Source organism: Lichenostomus cassidix, chromosome 3, assembly GCF_008360975.1.
Source record: "Lichenostomus cassidix isolate B80296 chromosome 3, HeHo_3.0, whole genome shotgun sequence".
NCBI lineage: Eukaryota > Metazoa > Chordata > Aves > Passeriformes > Meliphagidae > Lichenostomus > Lichenostomus cassidix.
In genome coordinates, this window is record NC_139483.1 from 12,014,097 (window position 1) to 12,037,187 (window position 23,091).

At 44.7% G+C, this 23,091-nt stretch overlaps 2 protein-coding genes across 5 annotated transcripts; one reads left to right on the top strand and one right to left on the bottom strand.

Annotated features, from left to right (window-relative positions):
• Window positions 1-498: 498 nt before the first annotated feature.
• Window positions 499-15,651, bottom strand: SNX5 (sorting nexin 5). The gene is made up of 13 exons (XM_085054537.1): window positions 15,544-15,651; window positions 8,410-8,514; window positions 7,813-7,923; window positions 7,139-7,260; window positions 6,700-6,823; window positions 5,970-6,065; window positions 5,060-5,165; window positions 4,905-4,980; window positions 4,041-4,080; window positions 3,833-3,919; window positions 2,614-2,773; window positions 1,800-1,885; window positions 499-1,053 (listed from the first exon to the last, which is right to left on the bottom strand). The coding sequence occupies exons 1-13, from the start codon at window positions 15,574-15,576 to the stop codon at window positions 1,006-1,008; spliced, it is 1,194 nt and encodes a 397-aa protein (XP_084910663.1). The 5' UTR covers window positions 15,577-15,651; the 3' UTR covers window positions 499-1,005.
• Window positions 15,652-15,865: 214 nt separating this feature from the next.
• MGME1 (mitochondrial genome maintenance exonuclease 1) lies at window positions 15,866-22,396 on the top strand. Of its 4 annotated transcripts, none has more exons than XM_085054539.1 (5): window positions 15,866-16,012; window positions 18,953-19,549; window positions 20,216-20,438; window positions 20,835-20,967; window positions 22,169-22,396. In XM_085054539.1, the coding sequence occupies exons 2-5, from the start codon at window positions 19,033-19,035 to the stop codon at window positions 22,301-22,303; spliced, it is 1,008 nt and encodes a 335-aa protein (XP_084910665.1). In that variant the 5' UTR covers window positions 15,866-16,012; window positions 18,953-19,032; the 3' UTR covers window positions 22,304-22,396. The 4 variants fall into 4 exon arrangements, with proteins under 4 accessions (XP_084910665.1, XP_084910666.1, XP_084910664.1 ...); XM_085054540.1 differs by lacking the exon at window positions 15,866-16,012 and adding an exon at window positions 16,716-16,767; XM_085054538.1 differs by lacking the exon at window positions 15,866-16,012 and adding an exon at window positions 16,922-17,118.
• Window positions 22,397-23,091: the final 695 nt, after the last annotated feature.

A 23,091-nucleotide genomic window follows, 5' to 3' on the forward strand; every position in this document is an offset into this window, starting at 1 on the left:
TCATCTTACCCAAAAAGCTGCCTTTAGGAGGACATGACTCACTGACCTATATCCATATGTGCCAACTGATAGTAAACTGTCCAATGATAGCCTTGGGGGTTTATGGGCTGAGCCACCTCAGCTCCAGCAGTGTGAGCCCAGCTGGTCATGCACTGTTTCAGGAGGTTTATACCTTACAGAAGAGTGCCTAGGCCTCTGCTTCCAAAAGCCCTGAAGATTTAAACAGCCTCTTGTTGCTAGCAGGAGGTGTAAAATTACTTTACAATGCTGTGTGTGCAGCATATTGGAAGTAAAAGTTGCAGACAGCTGCTCAAACAGCAATGTGAGTTGAAGTCCACACATTTCATTTCAACACCCATTCCAAGAACAATCCTCTTGAGTCAAGTATTTCTCTCTAGTGCTCTGAAGAAGTCCAGGTGATGAGTAATTTGTGATAGTTCTGGGTCTGAAACCTCTTTGTCACATTACATTCCACACAAATTCTTACCATACAACAGCTTGTTGTGTCAGACATCTTTATTTGCTGTGTTGCCCAAGTGTACAAATAGTGAATGTAGTTATACAAATTCAAAATATATTGTAGTAGAAATCTGTCTGGGAAGTGGAATGCTAAGATATTTACTTTATAAAATTATTACCCTTAAGTCACTCTCATTTGCAAACTTTAAATATATCGGGGCCATGAAGAGACAGATTATGATCCTGCAGAAAAGGAATTCTCAGTAAACTTTTTCTGCTAGATGAAGTCAGCCAAGAGCAAATTAATTTCTTACATTTGACTCATTTTGAGTTATCAGCCAACAGGATGTTAGCTACATCCAGACAATTCATACACCATTCAGCTCCCATTTATACCAATAAAGTCAACGTATCACTATCAACATATTGAAGTATTAGTTAACCTCAGTGACAATATTATTTTAAGCTAATGAAGTCAAGCCAGTAAGTTGCCCCTGGCCATTGAGTGCAATTGATGCTTTTGTCACATTTTCAGAGTAAGACTCCTTAGTTCTTGAACAAGTCAATACAGCTCTGCAGGAGAGACACATTGTTCTGCAAAGGAAGAGAATTAGTTTCAGGTGAGTATAATTGATAACTCAAATCCTGCCTTTCACAATGAAGTAGCTTCCCAAATTGTGAGTCCATCACAGGATTTTGTAGCCTGTGCCAATTGCTAAAGATCTTCTACTGCAAAGACAAGCATTCAAGCAGTAAAGAATCAAGAACAGATCCTACAGTCTGCAATCTGCCTCTCCCTGCAGGCCAGCAACCATGACTCAGTTTGTGGTAAGGAGAGGGGCAAGAGACAACAGGAAGCTTTTAGAGGGAGCCAAACTGAGCAGTGCTGTCAAGGCCATTGTGTCACATTCCAGTTCAGCACTTCAGGAGCTGCCTGTGGTAAAGTCCAGTACTCTCAGAGAGTGGGACATTAGACTTTCCTTCTTCAAAAGAAGCTGAGGATGCACAGTTACCTCTTCCTGCTTTGTTTTCTACACTATGTTAACAGACCCTTCAAGCCTGTTTAGCAAAGCTTGGCAGAGGCTGCTACAAAGCCAGTGTCCCCTGCACTGACAGGCCAAGTGAGGAGGATTGACAGCCTGATCAGAAGGATCAGGCAGGATGTGCTCTTGTCACAGCACTGAGGAGCACTGGAAGCAGCAGCTGCCTCTAGACACAGTAGGGGTCAAACCCCACAGATGAGGCTGCCTGATGGAAGCCAGGTGACCCAGCAAATCCTCCCAGTTACACAATACTCACTTCTCTCAACCCATGCCTGTTAAATTCCAAAGAGAACACACCTTTGCATGTTTTATTTCCAGTTCTGCCATTTCAATTAAGTTTTTGCGGAATGCTGCTATCCTCTTCTGTTTGAAGCTCATCAGTTCTGTAGAGAATGAAAAAAAAACAAAAGGTAAGGGAGATATACAAAGTGTGACAAGTTTCAGTAATGCCCCTTATGTTTCAGGAGTTCTGCTGTGCAACTCTAATTACAGTATTTGATCAAAAAAATGTTTAAGAGTTAGTCTTGCTGTTTGTAGACAGAGGTACAACCATCACATGACACACAGACAGCCTAAGACAGAAAAGCTTTGTAGGAGGACAGCTGGAATAAAACACAAAAAACCACACATGCTCTGTGAGAACACAGAGCACTTAAAAGCTAGATACACTAAAGGAGTAGCATATTTCCTCTGCTTTATCTTGTCCAAATATATGTGTATATATATACACATGTACACACACTCTTCTACTAAGAACCAACGTTTGAAACTCTGTATAAGGCACTCAGCTGCACTGGGACAGAGCAAAAGCCTGTTTGCACAGTTCTGACTGAGATTAAAAGCCTAAGTAGTTACCTTCAGGCTGAGAACAAGAGTTCAGTGCAGAAAGCAAATACTAGGGGCTTATAAACAAGGTTGGTGTAGTACTGACACTGCTCTGCTACAGAGAATTTTTAAAAAATGTTTAGCTGTGTTAGTTTTACAAGTATCTATACTGTCCTTGAGATGTCCAGACTACTTGCTCAGGAGCCTTCAGTAGCTGAAGGTCAGATGGTGACCTTCACTGCACTAAGCCCTCCTTTAAGCATAAGTACAGCAAAGCCTGCTTTACCTTGTTTTGCAGATTCTGAAATCTTTTCAAACTTCTGACAGCAGTCCTGTTGATGTGCCTCAGCCAGCCTGACGTCCTTGCTCTTTAGTCTGGCTTTGTCTAGAGCTTTGTTTGAGTTCTCATAGTCAACAAGAGCCCTGGTTCGTCTGTACAGAAGATCCTGAATGTGGACAGAAATAGCACACCAGAGCCTTAGCAGAACTACTTCCCAAACTGAGGTTACAGCTACCTTAGCAGCAGGTTTCACTTCTTTGAGCACCAGATTCTGCTTTTTCCAACCAGCTATTAGAGGCTGCTCCTGGCAGCCTTTCACAGTGCAGCACTACATTTTCAGGACAGACATTTATGCCTTAGTGAAGAAAATCTGAGGGCTACTACAGGCATCGTTTCTTCCCTTAAAGTAGTTTATCCTGCTGTAAGGTGGATCTCTCCACTGAGAAGGAAAAGCACTTTCTGAATTCCATCAGTCTACTTCCAGTAGACAATTTGTTGGAGATCTGACAGTTGGACTGAAGCACTGTACTAACCTAGACATGAAAAGCAGAGCCAATCCCTTTCTAATCTAGCAGGAGTATAGTTGTGATGTCTAAATAACACCCCACTGAGGGAGGCTGTAGAGGATGTTCTGCAGTACCTGACATTACAGGTAAGACACTAGATGTAGAGACCCAGTGGGTTATATCTACATATCTTTTTTCAGCATAGTCATCCCCCTGTCAAATCAAGTTGTGATTAGAAAAGAGTTGCCAGCAAGGATTTTGCAGTCACATAATCTACCAAAGCCCTCCTGGAAGTCCAGACTCCAGTACCCTTCACATGTTAGCACATACTTGTGCTAAGGTACTCTAAAGATCCTGAAGTCAATCCCAACTACTAATCAGTCATCACTGATTTTATTTTATGACAAGTCCATGGGTACTCAGGCAGCGGACAGGAAAGAACACTGCTGCAGATTTAACTTCAGTTTGCTCTAACTTACAGAAATTTAAAGAGTTCTTCCTCTTTACAAGCCAAAGAAAAATTGGTCCAAGGTCTTCTGTAAGTGGCTGGGCTCCAGCTAGCTAATATATAGCTTCTATATTCTGCTGTGGTTTAAGTGTGTCAGGTTTCTTAGGCAAAACAAGGGTCCACTTTCCTGTCTTCTTAAAGCACAAAGAATACCATGAGTGAGTCATGTTGCCCGTAACAAAACTAAGGCTTCAAAAGGAACTGTTCTCACCTTAGCAGCTTCTATATTGAGCATGTAGTATCTCAACAGTTCAGAGAGCTTCAAGTCTTCATCAGATGAAACTCTACTCTCTACCTTCTGCAGAAGAAAAAAAAACCCAAAAAAAAAAAAAAGACAGTTGGTGTGTAACAGAAACCAGCAACATCCAGAGTCAGAGATTCTTCTCCCCCCACAACTGCCCTGTCAAAGTTTCTCTTACCCTGAGTTTCTCAAAGAGCTCTGCAACTTTCAACAAGTACCTAGTGAGGGGAAAAAAAAAAAAAGCTTAAGTAAGTTTGAGACACTTAGTCTGACAAATGCCAGGATAAATTGGCAGGAAACCAGAAAGCTGAAGGCTGGAGTTTACTCCTCTACACAGATCCAGACAAAGGCTCAAAAAAGACTCAGTCAGGCAAAGACCTGGACAAAAGGTTCAATGTGCTGGACTGCAGCCTACCAGACTAGGACAGCTGAAAGCTAAAACACTATTAAATGTAACAATGCTGATCTCCAGAGCATAAAGGTCTTGTGGAGAATTTCCCTACTGCTATCCAAGAGGGATGAGCTAACTTGTTTATTCAGCTACACACTCTGTTTTAACAAGGTCTGGGTAAATTGATAGCAAAGTTGAAAGGTGGAAGAAGTCACCTGAGAAGAGGGAACTGGGTTTCCCCAGCTTAAAAATCCCCTGCTATTCTGGAAGTGCAAAGGTCCAGGAGATAGTGCTGACCTAGTGCAGTTGTATTTAACAGCACATTAGAACACACATGCATAAACCCTTTCTTCAATCATCTCTAGCAGTTTGTGACCTGAAGAGACTCAAGGAGATTTCTGTTTAGAAGGAGTTTTGATGACAAGCACAAGTAAGCTCTAAGCCATTGCTGGTAAGAGATCAACTGGTTGAGTTAGGTGCAACTGATAACATTAGGTCTGCCACACCAGGAGTGCCAGAGGAAGGAAAGTTTTAATGACGCTTGCAATTCAAGGAACTCAAACCATCTATGACTCAATCGTTTGAATTTTACAGAAGAAACTTGGTATTCCCAGGCTCAGGATGTGTTTATGAACAGTTAGAACTGCTTACTTTTTGATAACTGTAGGCTCTTCCAATGCCAGACTGTTCAAACAAGCTGAAGTATAAATATAGTCATCTGCAACATCTGCAAGAACAAGACAAGGTTTTCAGGCTGAAATCAGCAAAACTGCATGATCTTTCGAAAGGGCTTTGAAAAGATTCACTTTTATGAGATCTTGTCATCTTATCTGCTTTTGCACATGCATCCTTGATTCTGTTGTAGTAGTTCACAAGAAAAGTCTTCTCTTGCTCAAAAAAGTCTTCTACTTCCTGAAAAAGAATATGACCTGTTAAATCAGTTACTGCAGAATACAAGCTCTTCCAAATTTTGGGATGGCCCAAAGAAACAACCATAGCCCAGACCTGAGCATTAGGCCCATCAATCCCTATTGAAAAACTGTTCAAGACAAGGTGTGAGCCAAGGGTTTGACACACCAAGCCACTTGGCAAGTTTCTTTCTCACTATGCAGTGAAGATGAAGTGGACACTCAAATACTGATGGCAGGTTGACTGAAGCAGCCAGTGAGTTAGGATAGGACAGCCCTCAGCATTATCAACTGCTGGAATTTTGTTTCCTAGGACTGCTGCAAGACTGTAGCTAAGGAGTAAGCAGTTTACAAGCTTGTTTCACACCCACAACAAATATAATATATATTGTAATGTCATGGCAACATGACACAAAAGCTGGAGCTACACTAGTTACAGGAGTCTTTGATCTTGTCTAGTATAAGCAGAAACCCATAAATCTCTGTTCAGAACTCCAGAGTGGACAAAAGCCACAAGCACATTTCCTGAAAGCAGAGTTCCTTCTTCCCCACCAGTATGAGGTATTAAGGCAACTCTTCTGCATTCAGAAACTTTGTACACTGAAATTTAACAGCCTAAAGCTTCAAGGTCTTATTTCTACAGAAGTCAATATTAATGTCCCCTCAAGTTGGGACAACAGTAACAAGGCAAGTTAACATCAGTAACTGAGCCTCGTGCATAGCAAGCCTGAAGCAGACACAAGTAACTTCCCTGGATAAGAAAGCAAGAAGCAATCAAGATTAGGGTAAGAGATAAAGTAAACCTTACCTTGACTCCAGAGAAGAGGACCTCATCAGCACTCTTCACTACACTTTTTAAAAAGCCACCAAACATCTCTTTAGTGTTTTTCCTCCGAACACTCAGCTGCAACAGAGAGGCCAAAGCAACTTTACAGTTATACCCAGGCAGGAGAAAAAAAGTGACTATTTTAACACTTGAAATGTAGTAACATCCTTTATACCTAGTATATGTCAGAGCAGGTTGATTTCCAAGCCCTTCACACTACTGTTATAAAAATGTAACATACAACAAATGGTTTGGCTACAAGTAGTTCAACTACTCTGTGCCACAGATTTTTCCCATTCCCAGAAACAGCTCGGTTTCTCCTCACATATCTTAGGTCAGCATCTATCACTCAATTAGGTGTGACAAAACAGATGCAGGATTGACTTTAATACACCTCCATTCCTCCATTTTAGGAAGAATGTGCTGCAACACAGCACAAGTACACCTGAGCCATACATGCTCCCAAGATAAAGACATGCAAAACTGCCTTCCTGACCAATTTGGCAAGGATTTAGAAGCATTGAGATTTATAACAGAGAAAGGTCTAAAGGTCAGGCTTTCATCCTGCAGTCATCTCACAGAAATACTTGCAATATCTACTTGCTGATGCTGCACATAGATCCACAGAACATTCTGACTGTGCACAGCAAAAACAACAGCACTCCAAACAGTTTGCCTCGCTTGGAAAGAGAAACAAGGAAAAAGGTCTTACATCCTGGTCATACTCCAGGAAAACATGGAAATTGCGATCTTTGCTGAGCACAGGATGAGAAGCAATCCGCTGCAGGAAGATCTCATGTGATGAGACAGTCTTCTTGAAGACAGCGAGGTATTCACTGCAAGGAAACAACAGACTGAGATCCTCTCTTGCAGTGCCTTCTTCAATATACAAAGAATTGCTTTAAGTTTATCCCACAAAAATATTCAACTGCAGGCTTCTGAAATAGCCAGCTCTTGACAGTGAAGCTACTTTTAATCTCTTTAGCCAGGAAGTTTTCCAGCTTGAAAGAAACTTCTGGCAACCCCCCAGCTCCAGGATTTTCAAGACACCCTTCAAAACAGTCACACTTAGATCAGTTATCACCAAATGAGCTGCTCTCCCAGGAGGCTTCTCCAAACGCAGCTTTTGGCAGTAGATTCATTTTACTTACGCTTCCAGCTCTTGCTTCATTTTGGCAAACTCTTCTTTTGTCATAGACACTTCTCCTTCCCCCAGCTTCTGCATCTTCTCTCTGGGACCATCAAAGTCAGGCTTTGAAGGTGCTGGAGGTATCTAGGCAAGGAATTAGTTAGTCATAGATATTAGCAAATAAAATTTTCCAAGATTACTTCTAGCCTTCTCTGGAAGGTGACTCTTTTGCCTCATCATGGGAAAGCATGGTAAAGAGTGCATGACCCAGGAATTCCAGAGGCATGTTGACATCTAGGTCCCTGATTTGTGTTATCCCTGCCCCAGGAGGGAAATCAACCCAGAGAAACAGCTTCTATAATCCACCCCATGGCCAGCCATCTCCTAAGGAATCATGATAGGAAGGGAAGACCACATTCAATAGATTATTTCACTGTGCCATCTTCAGGCAGATATTAATACCTCCACAGAGTGAAGGACTCTCAAAGCATCTTTTGCTGCTCCAAGCTATATGGCAAGTTAACATAAATGCCATAACACTCAAGTTGTTCAGTAATTCAGGCAACAGGAGCACAGGGAACACCCAAGCCATAAATACCAGTAACACTGGTAAAACACACTTCATGCCCTTTCTAGTGAGCACTTTAGATTGCTATAGTTTTTCAGTTAGAGTCACATTTTTTAGGAAGTACTTACGATGAGTCCTGCATACTCTTCCGTTTCACTGAGTGTATCATGTAACCACACAAAGTCTTCGTGCTGCCTTGTAACTGAAAACTCAGGGCTTTGAAAAGCTGGCAGTGTAGTCTGGAAGAGAATATATAGAAGCCCTACTGTTTTGTAAATCAGTGCTTTTAGAAACAGTTCTGTCCATTTCCAAAGGAAGCTATTCTGCTTAGTAAGAGCCTTGCCCACTCCCTTTTAGCTGAGCTGGCACTTATTCAACAGTACCACTAAGGAGACTGTGAGGAAAAAAGTGCTGTTGTAGAACAGCATTAATGCAGTTTGTTTTGTGACATTTCACAGTAGCTCATTTCCTACCCCCAGCCTTGTGGTGTCTAGCTAGGATTCCTTAGCAAAGCAAACCTAATCATCAGCTACTTGTCTCAGCTTAGAGAATTCAAATCCTAGGAAATCTGAAGTTTCTGTATATACATGCAAGTCCTCAGGCCACCCTTAAGTGGACAATCCCCACCTAATTAAATTTCCTTCATTGCCAAGCCCATCTTTGCAGGTATGTGTACTGCAAATACACCTATTACTTGCACAACCTCTTTTAGCCCACAACCTTACCTTAGTGTGCACAGTAAACTTCACTCTGTCCTTTTCACTTAGGGCATCAGGGATGTCAATTTGCAGAGAAGGATCAACATTCAGATCTACAGATACAGACCTCAGCTGCAAAAGAAGTCACAGAATAATCCTTGATCAAGCATCATGTAGGTTTAGTGAAGCTGACTGATCATCAGCTGTCAACAAGAACCACACTGCACTACACCACTGCCTTCAGGAGCAGCACATATCACCAGAATCGCTCTCCCAGTGATTCAAAGAGCCTTAAGCTGAGTCAGCATCTTGCTTTGGGCACTTATTTCTTCATTCATTCCAACAACCTAGACCCAGAACATAATTTCAAGCATACTTAAACTTTTAAAGAGCACTGGAATAGCTTTCTCAGTTGAAGATCCTCCAGCTTATGTATGAAAACTGTCTTAGAAGAGGCCCTTCCTTGAGTGCTGCAGCTAACAAATCATTCTTATTTCCTGCATAAGGGAGAAATCACCAGACATCAAGGTCACAACACAAAGTTTGCTGAAAAGTGACCGTCAGAGCCAGGAGGAATGCTGAGATCATCCTTTGCAGATAATTCTGAAGGTCTTCTCAGAAAAGCAGGCTAGAGAATTGCACCAGGACTGATTTTACCACTCTGCAGCACCAGCTACACCAGCCAGGAGCCTGCTCCTACTGCTCCTGTGTACACTAAGTTTCAGCACCCAAGCCCACAAGCTAATGGTGCCAGGATCTGAGCAGTCCTATCATATCAAAGCTGGCTTGAGCCTCTGTAAAGCTGCCTAAGAACTGTGGACAGGTTGCCTGTTATAAGATGAAGCTTTACTTCCAAAAGGCTTTGGAAGCTTCCTCCCCCTAGGCTGGCCATCTGCAGCCCAGATCTGCTATGTGACAAGTCTCTCTGCCTGCCTGCAGAGGACACAGCTGCCAGGCCAGAGAGCATTTGCCCCTGCTACTGCCCTCTAACATCAGACTGTTGTGCATAAACAAGGGATACCCCAGCCACTGCACCCCCCAGCCATGCTAAAAACACTTCTGTCTGCTGAGTCCTTGCTGTTAGCTAGAATTAAAAGGAGGTAAGAGAAAACTTTTCAAGGCTAATGACTACAGAATGATGTTGCATGCAGAGCATTAAGCTTCCCAGATGATGGAAAGGACAGACTTTTAGCCCTTTGCCTTGGCTACAAGCACACTCACAGAGCATGCCCTGGAACACAGCTCCTAGTAGTCCCAGGCACTGCTCACATCCCAAAGGACCTGGTGGGACTCCAAACTCTACAGGGATTCCAACATCAGTCACTTCCCTCCAGTCACCACTTAGGACAGACTATGATATTCCCATACAGGCAGGCAATTCTGGCCTTTGCTAGGAAGGCACAGCCCAACCAGCACAGAGGTGCACAGCTCAGAGGTCACTGACATGGCTTGGGCAGAAGCTGCCCCACTCAGGCACTGCAGGAAGGACAGGTAAAAGGCCAGCAGCAGGCATTAGCTTCACTGGGAGCACAGCTCACTATCTGTTGCCAAATGAAAGGCAAGTTGGTTGATGTTTCCCATTTCCCAGCCAGATAACACCACCAGCCAAAGCAGCAAGATGCAGACCCCAGTGTTTTACATCCTGCTTACTTCTATTTACCATCCAAACAGGATCAGCAGTGCTAACAATATGAACTGCTGAGTCTGGAAAGTATGATAAGCCAAAGGAAACCATTTCCTCTCAGCTAAACTAAGGAAAGGATTACACAAATCAGACAGTCCTGAATTTGTGAACTCCTCTTACTAAGTCTTGTGGAGAAAGCATCTAATCATGTGTTACTGTCTGCACACCCCTCCATGCCTAGCAGTTGCCTACACAAGACACAGACAAGCATGAATATAAAGTGGTCCTGCTTGGTCAGATTAAAGCAGTTAACATGTCCCAGGCATGTGTCTCCTGGCATGCTGCACAAACTGCAAGTAGGACCTGGAGCTATATGAAAGCAAGGATTGTAAGACCCCTGGTCTGCTCTAGTCCTGTGAAGGTCACTGTGGGCTCCTAACTCCAGGCCAGAGACATTCAGGATTACACAATCATGGCTCGGACTACAAAGGGAACATTCATGCTGTCTGACTTCAGGAGGAGGGAGTGCTTTGTTCCCTACAAAAATGCTGGAGTAGCATTTGTCCCCTGAATGGGAAGCAGGAAGCCCCACTCCTGTCAGCACAGATCTATAAAGCACCAATTCAGTGAGCACCCATGACAGATGTCCCACACCAACCCCTGACCAACACAAGCATCTGCTCTGCAACACCAACTGCTCCACACACAGGACCTTCCATGCCACCATCTCTCCTACACCCATCCTACAAGCAGGAATGAGGACCAGCCTGCTTATGGCCACGTGAAGGCTGTGCAGAGCAAAGGAATTAAGCTACCATCTCCAGGCCCCAGGCTTGTTCTTTTACCAGAGCAGGCATCCAACCCAAGGCCTTCCCAGGTCACCACTTCATCTTAACTCTCTGGCCTAGCATGACTGGCAGCTCCTTCTTATCCAGAAGCATTTCTCTGCTAGGATGTCACTGCTTCCTCCCTGGACTCCAAGCAGTGGGGCAAAAGAACTGACACTTCCCCGTCACAGTTACCAGAAAACAATCTGTCACTCCATACCCTCGAGGGGATATAATCCAAGCTCAGCAGCTGGGAAGGGATTATTCCTTACTTGTAGCACATGCCCAGATAGAGGACACACAGAGGGGAACAGCTGGGTAGGGCTGCAAAGTGAAACGCTCACCCAAAGCCAGCACAGTACTCTCACTTTCAACTCTCATTTCTCTTTCCCTGAAGCAGCTTCTGGCTTGCAATGACTACAGAAACTGTTACAGTTTCTCTGACACCTCCCACTTCTACTCTCAGGACTCGTCAGTGACTTTTTTCAGGATTCCTGGGGTTTCTTGAGGATTCAAGCAAAACTACTGCCTGTTCAGTACAGATACTGTCCAACCTGGAAATTAGAACGAGACAAAGCAGAGCCCTCCACAATAACATAGATATCATATTGGTTAACATTTCTAGGTTTCAGGACCAGAAGACTAAAAATAGATATAAGGGTACTATTTAGGACACCATGATAAACACCTGATCTAGAAGCCCAGGAAACAGCAGAGATCATTACTGTGCCCAGTCCAGGTAGAATTTTAGAGCACTTGTCTTTTTATTATTTATTAGAGATGCAAGGGAAAAACAAAAAAAAAAAGCTGAATCACTAAAGTACAATGCTGTGATGTCCATCAGCTACCCAGGCTTCTGCCTGACAGACATTAAGCTTCTGATCAGGGCTTACCCAAATGCAAACACATCTTGATGCTTGCAGGCACCCAGTGGAAGGAAATGCCCACAACCACTGAAGTCTCTTAGTTCTGGTGAGAGGCCTGAGCTGCTGCTTTTAAAGTTCCACCCTTTGCAGTTTTAGCATCAGCTCCAGATGACTCGGTGTCACTTCTGCATTCTAACAAAAGAATCTGCCACTGCAAGCAACTGTGTACAACTTCTGACTGCTAGTTGAAACATGTATTTGTTCTCAAAGACAGATTAATCCAGGAGTTTTCCACATAGCCAGGCTCTTGGAAGGAGCAAGGCGCCCTTCTACAAGGTCTCACATGTCAAAGCTTTCTGCTTATTGTCAGCTACCTTATAAAAACCTCCTCCCCTTACTGATCACCTCCCTGCTGTCATTCAAGCAACAGCCCACAAACAAGACTTCAGTAGTAATTACATCTTCCACTACCTAGAATCCATTATTTTTACAGAGCAGGCTTTCTAATTAAAGCTGTTTAGGTGCTCTCCAGAGAGCACTAAAAAATCATGGTGTTATCTGGCAGTTTATACAGAGCCCTCAATTCCACAGGGCCTTGTTTCAACACCCAGGAGTTAACCAGCAGAGGATCTGCCCAGCAAGTATTAGCAGCATTAGTTGCTGGAACTACATTTCAGTCATATTCAGCACAAGCAGCAAAAGTTTCCTTTTAATCAGGATACTAAAAGGACATCTGAAAGTACACTGCAGGCATGCAGCAGCACAGAGCAAACAGAGTACATGTGAAGTTTGGATGTTGCAGCCTTTGTGGCAAGGTTTGCTGTTACCACTCTGAGCTGAACAGTCCTGAAGTGATCTGGTTACACACAATCAGGAAAACTGAACCAGTTTCCAGTGCTTACTTATGCTAAGGAAAATGCTTCCCCAGATTTGTGACTTTGGACTGTAGAATTCCAGTGATGCAAAGGTTTAATTATTTAGCATAAAACACCAATAAAGAGGGAATAACAGCTCAATGTAGTCACACTGAAATGACATTCCTCAGCAAGTGCAGTACTTGCCAAGGAAGCAGAAGGCACAAAGCACCTGTTGCCTCTGGCTGTGCAATAAACTGGCCCTCTCCTGCCAGAGGGATCTCTGCATCACACTCTGCAGAAACCTGCAGCTCACACGCCTCCTGACAGAGGGAAGGACACTGTAAACATTCAAGGATGCCACATGCCAAGCAAAAGCCTTGCTGGCTCAGCCCTGTTCCACCCAGCAGCACACAGGACACCTCCACCCAAGCCACTGCTTCCTCAGTTCGAGGGGTCAAGCAGCAGCTTTGGCCATACAAGCCCCCCATGTGCCTGCAGAGCACAGCCTGGGGCTGAGCACTCCTGGCCCAGCTCAAATGGAAATTGTGCAGCAGCAGCAAACCCCCAAAACACAGTCAGCCTCCACAAGAATGCTATGCTGACCTCCTACAGTGAGGCTGGAGCTGCTGGCAGGGAGTCTCAGGAATAGAGCAGCCTCACCATGATGGGTTCACCTCCCATGAGCCCAAACTGCTGGGCCAGCTTCGTGGAGGCTGCATGTCCTTGAGAGTACATTATCCTTATCCAGGAGCTGTCACCTTGCTAGCAGCTCACCTCCCCACTTGATTTCAGACCCAGCAGCATTCAGAAGCAGGTTTTCTGCTAAGCATAGGCAAGATCCAGAATGGCCTCATTCCTTCCAGAACATGCAGCAGAATTTGTCCAGCAGAGAATCACCATTTGTGAGTGATAACAGCAAGTCCCAGGCCATGACACAACATTTTGTCTTCCACTGATTGCTTTGAGAAAGAGGGAGGCTACAATACACACTCTCAGTATTTTGATCTAGAACATTTTAACTGCAGCCTGAAGCCTTAAAATACCATGAAGTCATTGCTATTAAGAAATACTGAGGGATTTACTCAAGCTTAGCTTGGAAGTCCCACTACTCACTTCAAATTCTGAAGTGCCTTTTCCTCCCCCATGACAGATTACACCTTACTTTCCACTGCACTTCCAATCACCCTTATCCTACCCTCCCTCCCTTCCTCTTCCTACACATCCTGATCCTCTCCTGCCTTGCCACCTCAGGGTCAGTTTTTAGTTTATACTTAACAGTGGCTCCTATTCAAGTTAATACCTAATGAAGTTTCCTTCACAGGCACAGGTTTTATCTACTGGTCACACACTAGTTCCATGTTGCTGTTTCTTTGTCTAAACAGGAACAGACAAGATAGGAGCATTTCTATCCTCCTCTGTGCTGCTGGAATCCCAAGACAGCCCTACAACCCAAAACAAGCTAATCTTTGTCCATTGAGCATCAGAGTTTAAAGCTACTCCAGCCCCTGCCATGAGAATATTTCCCCTCCCCCAATATTCCTGACTGCTAAGTTAGAGAGGCACATAAATATGCAGAAGTTACCAATTGCTGCAAGACAGCTGGTATTTGACTTTCCCCTCCACCCCTCACCTGCAGGCCTATAAAGGCTCACCCTCAGTATTCTCCAAGGGCAGACACTTTAATGCAAAGAGTTTCACATGCAGCAGAAAAGAGTTAAAGCACTGGCCAGCTCACAGCAAGCTACTAGGAAACACTTCGAAACTTTTGCCTGTCCTACTGACTCAGGATTGTTTCAAAACAAGATTCATATGGAAGAGAAGCAAAGAAAAGGAAATTATCCAGAAGTTAATAAAGGCTGGTGTATTTCTAGTCCTCAAGTCAGCTAATATACATGCTCCAAAAAGCTGGAGAAAACACAGACTGAAGAGACTTTCAGCACACCTAACAGCTTAAAACAAAGTCATTTTCCTGCCAGTGAAGGTTAGTCACAATGCAAAACTACATTCAGATGTGACAATATGAAAGGCAAATAAGCAACTTGCTGACTTTTACAGGGCTGCCTTGCCTTCTATTCAAGGTGTGCTGAGGGTGGTTATTAAACCAGGGAGTTTAGGCAGGCTGAGCCAGGCAGTTCGTCCAGTAGAAGAAATAATTCCAATCACTGCCTACACTACATAAACATTAATTCACGAAGTTCCTGTTTTAGCATTTAACTTGCATTTCCTCTGAGAAGTTGAGAGTCTTAACATTTAGGAAACACCCTGTGCTGCTTTAAAGGGAAGACACGAGGCTCCTTGGCACTTAAAGCTTCAACACTACTCCAGAGAAAGGAAAACTCTTCTCTGAGCTGCTGATGTGACAAGCCAGGGAAAGGGGCACCGCAGGTGAAGTGACAGCTGACAGCCTAGTTAACCCAGAGCACACAGCCAGGCAGGCCGGCCACAGCACACAGTGCAGCTCACCCACTGAGGAAGAGCAAGTTGAACCCCCTGCAGCACAGTCACCTCCAGCACTTCACCAGCAGCGCCCAGGGACACCGACGAGCAGGTCCTGCTCCGGCATCACCTGCCGGGCCCAGTTCCCGCAGCTCCAGGGCCCTGCTTATCACCCTGCTCCCGCCGGGGCACACAGGGCAGCCCGCACCGCCTCACGGCAGCGGCACAGCCTTCCCTCCTCCTCCTCCCTCCCAGCCCGGCTGTAACCTCCCCACGCCCTGATCGCTCCCCGGGCACTGCTCCCTTCGGGGGCTGCTGTTCCCCACGCTCACCCTGAGCCCTGCCTTCAGGAGACCTGGCTGCGCCAAAGGCACGAGGACCAAGGCAACTACTGTTTTAAAAACAAACGCTGAACGGAGCAAAAAACCAAACCTGTCACTGTCCCAGCGCAGCCGGGGGCAGAGGGAGCAGGGAGCTCTCTCTCACACCGCGGGGCCAGCTCGGCTGCGCCCTCCCCGCCCGCCCAGCCACAGCCGGGCCGCCGCCCTCACCTTGTCCTGCGCGTCCCCGCGGAGCAGAGCCATGTCTCCGGGAACGCACCACCACCCTCCACCTTTCTCTTTCTCCTCCTCCCCGCCACCTCCTCCTCATATAGCCCGGGCGGAGCCGCCGCCGCCACACCCCCCGGGGCGCCCCCGCCATCTTTGGTGAGGGCAGGGCGCCGCTTGCCTTCATCCAAGATGGCACCTCAAAGCTTTATTTTTTTATCTTGTATTTAAAGATTTGGGTTGTTTTCCTTAGGAACTTCCAAAGAACACCCAGAGAATGCGAGATAGAGGAGATTCGGCCCTGTCTCCACCTTTCGGGAGGTTTCAGTGCAGGGGAAGCTGCTGGGGGTTTGTCCCGCGGGGGAACTACAAGTCCCATGAGGCAGTGGGCGACGCGTGCGCAATGGCGCGGGGGTGGAAGGGCCGCGCCTGCGCGCTGGCGGCCGTGGCGGTGGCGGGAAGCGCGGCTGAGGTAACGCGGAGCTGCGGGTCGTGAGGGCCGGGCGGGCCTGAGGGCGAGGGGAGGCTAGGGGAAGGGAAAGAGGGGAGGGTGCTGGGGCTGGGGCTCTGCTGACCCACCGGATCCGTCACCGAGGGGGCCGCATGGCCGGGCTGCCGTGGCTGGGCATGCCCTCCTCCGGCCGGGCTTGTTGTCCGGAGTGGTTCATCCCCCTCTGCACAAGGGCCAGCTATCCGGCACTGGGGTTCTCAGGGTTCTCAGGCACTTGGAGCGCATGCAGAAAGTCGCTCTGCTAGAGGGCACTCGGTGGTCCCTGGGGTTGGCTCAGCTCTGTCACAGATCGCTGACTCCGTGTCACAGCCTTGTTTCCCACTAATTCCATTCGCGGTGCTGGGCTGGGAGTGAAGCTTGGACTGGGAACTGAAGCTTGTTGAAGCTACCCTTTGGTTCAGGGTAGCTCCGTGGGCTTGTGCTTTACACCAGTCGCTAAATTATCTCTCTTTGTGCTCTAAACATCCCAAAAGAGGGTATTTTTAACCTGGATAGGTTTTATAATTTAGTTTGCAGTCTGCAGGGAGCTTAAAGTTATATCTTCATCAGTGGATTTGTTCTCCCCAAATTAGGGACAGGGGACAACAGATCAGTAGGTGTTTCTAGCAGTGCTCTTTATTGTTATCTCTGAAGTAAGCCAGTACTTTTTTTGTTTGCTGGATAGGTGGCTGTGCAGAAAAAGCCATACTGGTTACTGTCCAAAACCACAGTTGGAGGTAGGTTTTTATGGATGTGAACTTTTCCTTAAATAATCCTTTTTATTTCCTTCAGTTAAGCCACTCCTGTGCTGGAAAAAACTTCCTCAGTTGTTTTTGCTCAGTTATTGTTGCAGCTGCAGTCAACTTGCTTGGGAAAGTTAAGTCTTCCTGGTTTTTTTTTTTTTCCTCCAGGTTTTATTTGTGTTCACTTCTCCAGTGTGGCTCATCATGCAACACTTGAAGCAATTCTGTCAGTCTTCAGCTACAAACGCTTTCAGAGAGAAGGGAGACACTTCCCCAGAGGGAAATCTCAATTAAATTGTGGTTTTTGTGTACAAGAGTAGATCCCAACCACTCCATTTCTTTCTTGTAAGTTATCTGCACAGAAATTCCACTGTGATTTATTGGAAGAGACATGATTCTTTATTCAGCTGGGCACAAGGGTTCCTTATTTCTTAGCAATGCTACAACCTTCTTTTCTTTTGTAAAACAGGACAGCAGCTGGCAAAATCTCCCTTTCCTAGTGGTTCAGTTCATACAGTGTGCAAACATTTCCATAGGTATACTCCCCAGCACAATATAGGCTGTTAGATCAAAATACATACTATTCACTGAATCATTGTATTGCAGTAAATTAGCCATAAAGCTCATAATATTCCATATTTCAATAGCTCCATGATTCAAAACACTGATCTGGTATAAACTTATTCCTTAGAAAGTGTTGAGGAAGCAGCTTACTACAAGTGAACTTTTGCTGAATCAGGTATCCTCTTGCTTCCAGCAGCTGACACAAAGCCAGAATAAACTTTTTCTTTTGTGCTGTGGTTTTATGTAACAAAGCCACAGCCACTGCCCCAACATTTATTCTGTTCTGATTAGTGCATGTCCACAATGGCCATTCATGAGCATGTTAACACTCATCAAACAATAGCCTGAGAAACTACAGCTTTGGATACTGTTGCACTGGAATTAGAGTATATTTTTCTTGATTTATGTTAAATCCCAACTCTAGCAGCTCTATTTAGAGATAAACCCCAGGAGAGAAGAGATTAATTTTTCTGCACTGCTTTTTAGGATTTGCTTTTGAGAGGTTACTTTTGTATCAGCTGCCATCAGGTTACAGCACAGTTTTTATTTGCCCAGGCCACCCAAAGTCGGTGTGAAAATGTAAAGCCAGTGAAGAGAAAAGCAGTTTATCTGCCTGCTCCTGATTAAACTGGTGCCTCTGGATGGCTTTGTCCTTCACAGATGAAGGACAATATTTATGGATCCTGAATCCAAGGTCTCAGCCTCCTGCTGCGAGGTGCCTTGACCTAATCAGCTGCCCCATTTTTGGAAACAGTTCTGTGTGACAGATGCTCACCCCCTCACTGGAGCTGTGGGATCTGTCCACACAAAATAAGATAACTCCCCATGGTTTTGTTTCCCATGGTGCCAATGGCTCAGGCAGCCTGGGAAACTGTGTGAGGAGTGTGGGGAAGGAAGAGAGCAGCGTGGAAGGATTGTCAGGAACAGAACTCTGATGTTAGGTGGCAGTGAGCAGGGATTTGTCTTTGCAGTGGATGGAGGGAGCTTTGGAATGGTAAACAGATAACTTATTCTCCTAATGAATAACTAACTTATTCAGTAGGAGAATAAGTCCTCAATTCTGGAGAACAGGGCCTCAAATCTGCATGTGACATGCCACTCTGGAAGTGTTATATTTTACCCATGTGCAAAAACTTCCCTAGGGCTCAGCACTGCAGTCCCAATGCAGCTTTGGAAGGGGTGCTGAGGATGTTGCTTGTATGCTGTTCTTGCTTTTAAATTTCCTAAGTGTCTTGGAGCAAAGCTATGTTTGAAACTTGGTTTAGAAAAATACTTCTATATATTATTCTGAACTTTAAAAAAATTCCTTTGAATCTGAAAATATTTTCAGTGCATGTGGTTTCTCTTTGTCTTTCCTACTCTCAAGTCTCACAATTGTGTATACTGCTGCTGTCTGTGTACAAAAAGAAAGGTGTACAGGCACACAGAAGAAAAATGCAAGTTTATTCTCTTTTCCTTGCATATTGCTTCTTTCTCTTATTTATCTCAAGAAGTTTTGGTGGCATAAGGTATATGAAGACACTTGATCACAGCAATTCTTTATTTGGCAAAGGGCAAGAATAGGATAGTGGTAGAGTTTTATGACTCTGGAAATCACAAATTTCTTTTTCCACAGGGGGGAACATATGGTAACCCACAGACTGTTCCTAACAGAAGGAAGAAAACTCTAACTGCTCACAGAGACTTCTTGTCAGGATGCAGTTCCTACAGATCCTGTCCAGGAAACCAGGGAGCCTGGAAATGCTTTTACAAATACCATTTTGCCAAAAGCAATTCCCCTACACGTGTCTGTCTACCTCTGCATGTGTTTATAGTAAAAAGAAAAAAGGAAACAGTTATGAACAAGTCGACCAAGAAAAATACAAGAACTTGGTCCACTCTGTTACATCTTACAAAACCAGTGCCCAAACACCAGAGACAATACTTGAGGAAGACAATTTGTTATATGGGCCACCAGGCAGACCTCCAATTAAAGCTGGGACAAAAACTCCCAAGAACTGGGTTCCTTTAATAAACCCCAACAAGAGAATTCTTCCTGTCAGCAGTGACTCAAGCATCCCCTTGAAAATTGGGTTACAAAAAGCCAAGATGCCCAGTGTTACCCGTATCCTTCAACAAACCCTCTCTCCACAGCAAGTCTTTTATCTGGAAAGATGGAAGCAGAAAATGATAGAGGAGCTTGGAAAAGAGGGATTTGAAGAGTATACCAAAAGTAAGTCTAACCACACTGGGATTTTAAAGCAGAAGCATTAGTTTGGATTGCTGGCAGGTACATTGGGTCAAGTGGTTTGGAAATCCAGTAAGTTGTTTCCATTTCATGAGAGCTTGTTGTGAGTGCACCTGTTACCAACGAGCCTAAGCTCTGGGTTTTGTTCTAGGACCATTAAAATGGATTTAGAAATTTGTGGAAAATGAGAATTAGACTGTAGACATACTTTGCTTGATCCTGTCTGACTTTCCTTTATTTCTCTCTTTGTCAGTGTCTATTTAGAAATTGATATCTTCCAGCTGATGTTACTGAGCCTCTCTGCTTTTACAAAGCTACTTTGAAACAAGATGGAAATAGGCATTTTGAAATCATGTAATCTTGAGTGTTTAAAAATCAATGTGTCCTGCTATTTATGGTGAAGTTTTTCAGTGACTGGTTTATCCAGTGTATGGATGAGTAATCAGTGACACAAAAAAAGTAAAGTAAGCATTAATATAAGGGGTACCAATTTCACTGCTGACAATTTATTTTCTCTCTTTCCCTTCTCCTCACACCCTCAAATTTTCAGTATGATGGACAGGGCTGGTTTAAGAGCTACATTGTGTAATATGTGGGATAGATATCTAAAGCAGTGTCTAAAATACGAGGGGTTTTTCCCATTTTTCTTAGATCTTTTTCTCCAAGGAGAGCGCTTCCATGCAGCTTTGGAATCAATATTCCTGTCTGAAGAGACAGCAGCTAAGGAGCAGGGCGGAGATGATGTCATTTCTGGCTACTTATCCAGTGTGGAACATGTCTTGGAAGACATCAGCGAGGTGAAGGCTCTGGAAAGTGGAGTTCACCACGAGACCCTGCAGTACCTGGGCCTGGTGGACTGCGTGGCCAAATATCGGTGAGGTGTCCTCCTCTCAGGCTCCTGTGGTGCTGTGGAGGCCAGGCTGGGGGAAAGCTGGACAGATCTCTAGGACTGGCAAAGTGGAGGAATTCCCCTGGATGATCCTGATGACAGAAGTGCTGTTTTTCCTGGTGGAGAGTTCCTTACTGGAGCAGGGACAGGGTTAAGCAATCATCAGCACTTTCCAGGAACTGTGGCAAGTTTAGTTAACTTTGGTTTTTGAGATCTAAACTGCCAGTGTGAAAGAGACTTGTTTAGACATAATAATGAGCAATGTGACATCAGGGTGAAACAGGCTGAGAGTGCTAAGTCTTCATGTATTGTCTCATCCATCATTTCTTTCTTGACCAGACTTAAGCCCAAAGCATTGTCCTGTCTTGTTCTCCTGTGCAGGGGCCGATTGTGTGTGATCGACTGGAAAACTTCGGAGAAGCCAAAGCCATTTCTGCAGAATACTTATGACAATCCATTGCAAGTTGCAGCATATATTGGAGCCATAAATCACGATGCCAATTATGACTTCCAGGTCAGTTGGCCTGCTGCATGCCAAGACAAGCAGCAATGCCTGTGTTGTCATTTCTCCCTGCCTCCTGTCTTTAAAACCTGCTGTCCATCATAGGATTTGTAAACAAAGGAAGCCAAGCTGAGATCAGTTTGAGCTGGCATACTGTGAAATAATTCCACTACTCCTGTTAATCCTGCTGCCCTTGGCTGCCAGTAGTGCATTTTCAGTGGTTTTAAGGAAGTGCTCCTTGGGACCAAGGGATGCTCAGAGTCTTAGGAGGTCAGATGAACTCACAGGGACTTTGCATCTGGGCAATCCCCTGTGCTCTGTCCTGTGTGGTTTTTACTTGTGTCGAGAGTAGGAAGGGGTGGGAGAAAAAATGAAGCAAAAGAGCCTGCAAACAAGAAAATGGCGTTGCAAGGGCCTGCATCCTGTCTTGCTATATCCCACTAGGAAATGAGGCACTAAAGGATGCACTTGGTGTCTGGAAGCTGTACTGTCTCCTCAGGGAAAAGCAGTGTGTTGTGAATCACTTTGTCAGAAGACAGTGCCATAATGTTTTTGAAGACTCCAAAAGCAATTCTAGCCTGCCTGCTTGGCCTGAAGGATTTTTACTTCAATATAAATATTGAAGGGGGAAAATATGAAGCAGAAGAGAGCAGGTTAATTAATATGTTGAGCAAAGGACTTTATAGAATACTATAGAGGTCAGTAAACTCAAACACTCCACAGATATGCTCTTACCAAGTGAAATATGGACAGGAATTCTGAAATTGTGATATTAGCTGCCCCAGTGCCCCCCACTGCCAGGGTTTTGGGATTTGTCAGAATGAAAGATGTCAGAACACACCTAAGTAACCATTTCTACTCAGACTGAAACTGGAGAGTGGCATCAGTCTGGTTGTAAGGCCCCAGGCAAAGCCTTCTTCGTCTCTGGCAATTTTCCTGGCATCTGCAGGGTTTAATTATCACTCATCCTTGGAGTTCATGTCCCCTGCTTTTCACTGAAGTTACTCAGAGCTTTGTGTTCAGAGTTTTTTGGAGCATTTGAATGTCATGTCTCCAAGTATCTTACAGTGAATTATTGCCCTTTCTAATTCCCCATTTCTTGTGTAAGATACATATATGCCAGGATGATGTTTTGCAGTGAGGTTTATCTCTTAGGATTGCACACAAATGTTACAGATGTTGGACTTGTGACAGCTCCCTGTCTGTGCTGCAGGTTCGCTGTGGGCTCATTGTGGTTGCCTACAAGAACGGCTCTCCTGCACACGCGCATTTCATGGATCCTGACCTGTGCTCACAGTACTGGAATAAGTGGCTCTTGCGCCTCGAGGAGTACATGGACAAAAACTGACCCACACTGAGCACAAGCAAGTGGTCTGAGCACAGAGACAAAGGAAGAACTTTTTGTTTAAATACACCACTTTCGTATTCTTTTTTTGAGTAACCTTGGCTAATTTCTTTCCAGCAGGGTTCCCCTCACTCCCCTCCCAAAAAGACAAGTAGCTTTCAAATGGGGAGTATCTATTTGCTTATGTTGTAGGTGACCTGAGTGATCCAGGCAGAACAAAGCCAAGTTATTTAGCATCTCTTTTTTATCCCACATAGTTTATATAGCCTGAGGTTGATAGAAGAGTTACTATTATCAAGTAAAACTGCTCAATCAAGTCATCCTTCTTCAGTAATTTTTGAGGAAAGAATTCTCAATTCTCAGTTGCAGAGCTGAGTCTTTGAAAATTAAGTTGGTGAACTAAAGCAAAACAACATCAGCAATGTATGAGCTGAGAGAAATGCAAATGATGGAGAAATTGATATAGTAGACTGGGTTTCAGTCATCATCAGACATTATTTGTGGTTTTTCTTACAGCTACCGCTGGAAACTGTGCTGAGAGTTAAAATGAAAGTCCTCATTAGCTCTTGCTTAGAGTACTACAGCAAAGTGACCACTTAACAGAAGTGGCTCAGCAAGAGAGGAGCAGAATTGTAACCAACACTCAGAGGAATTTCCAGCAAGTGTTCTGAGAGGTGGGAATATTGGCTGCTGCTAGTGGCTCCTCCTGCAGGATTCTTAACACCCAGCCCTCAGAAAAGCACTCTGAAATGGCCTCTGTGCCTTGGCTTGTGAGCTCTGTGCAGCCTGGG

Excerpts from the sequence above, each read along its gene's own strand:
- SNX5 (XM_085054537.1), bottom strand. The coding sequence starts at position 15,576 with ATGGCTCTGCTCCGCGGGGACGCGCAGGACAAG. Across the intron at positions 6,824-7,138 it reads ATGAAGCAAGAGCTGGAAGC|TGAATACCTCGCTGTCTTCA; the intron begins GTAAGTAAAATG and ends GTTTCCTTGCAG. Across the intron at positions 6,066-6,699 it reads TCCTGGAGTATGACCAGGAT|CTGAGTGTTCGGAGGAAAAA; the intron begins GTAAGACCTTTT and ends TCTCTGTTGCAG.
- MGME1 (XM_085054539.1), top strand. The coding sequence starts at position 19,033 with ATGCAGTTCCTACAGATCCTGTCCAGGAAACCAGGGAGCCTGGAAATG. Across the intron at positions 19,550-20,215 it reads ATTTGAAGAGTATACCAAAA|ATCTTTTTCTCCAAGGAGAG; the intron begins GTAAGTCTAACC and ends CATTTTTCTTAG. Across the intron at positions 20,968-22,168 it reads ATGCCAATTATGACTTCCAG|GTTCGCTGTGGGCTCATTGT; the intron begins GTCAGTTGGCCT and ends TCTGTGCTGCAG.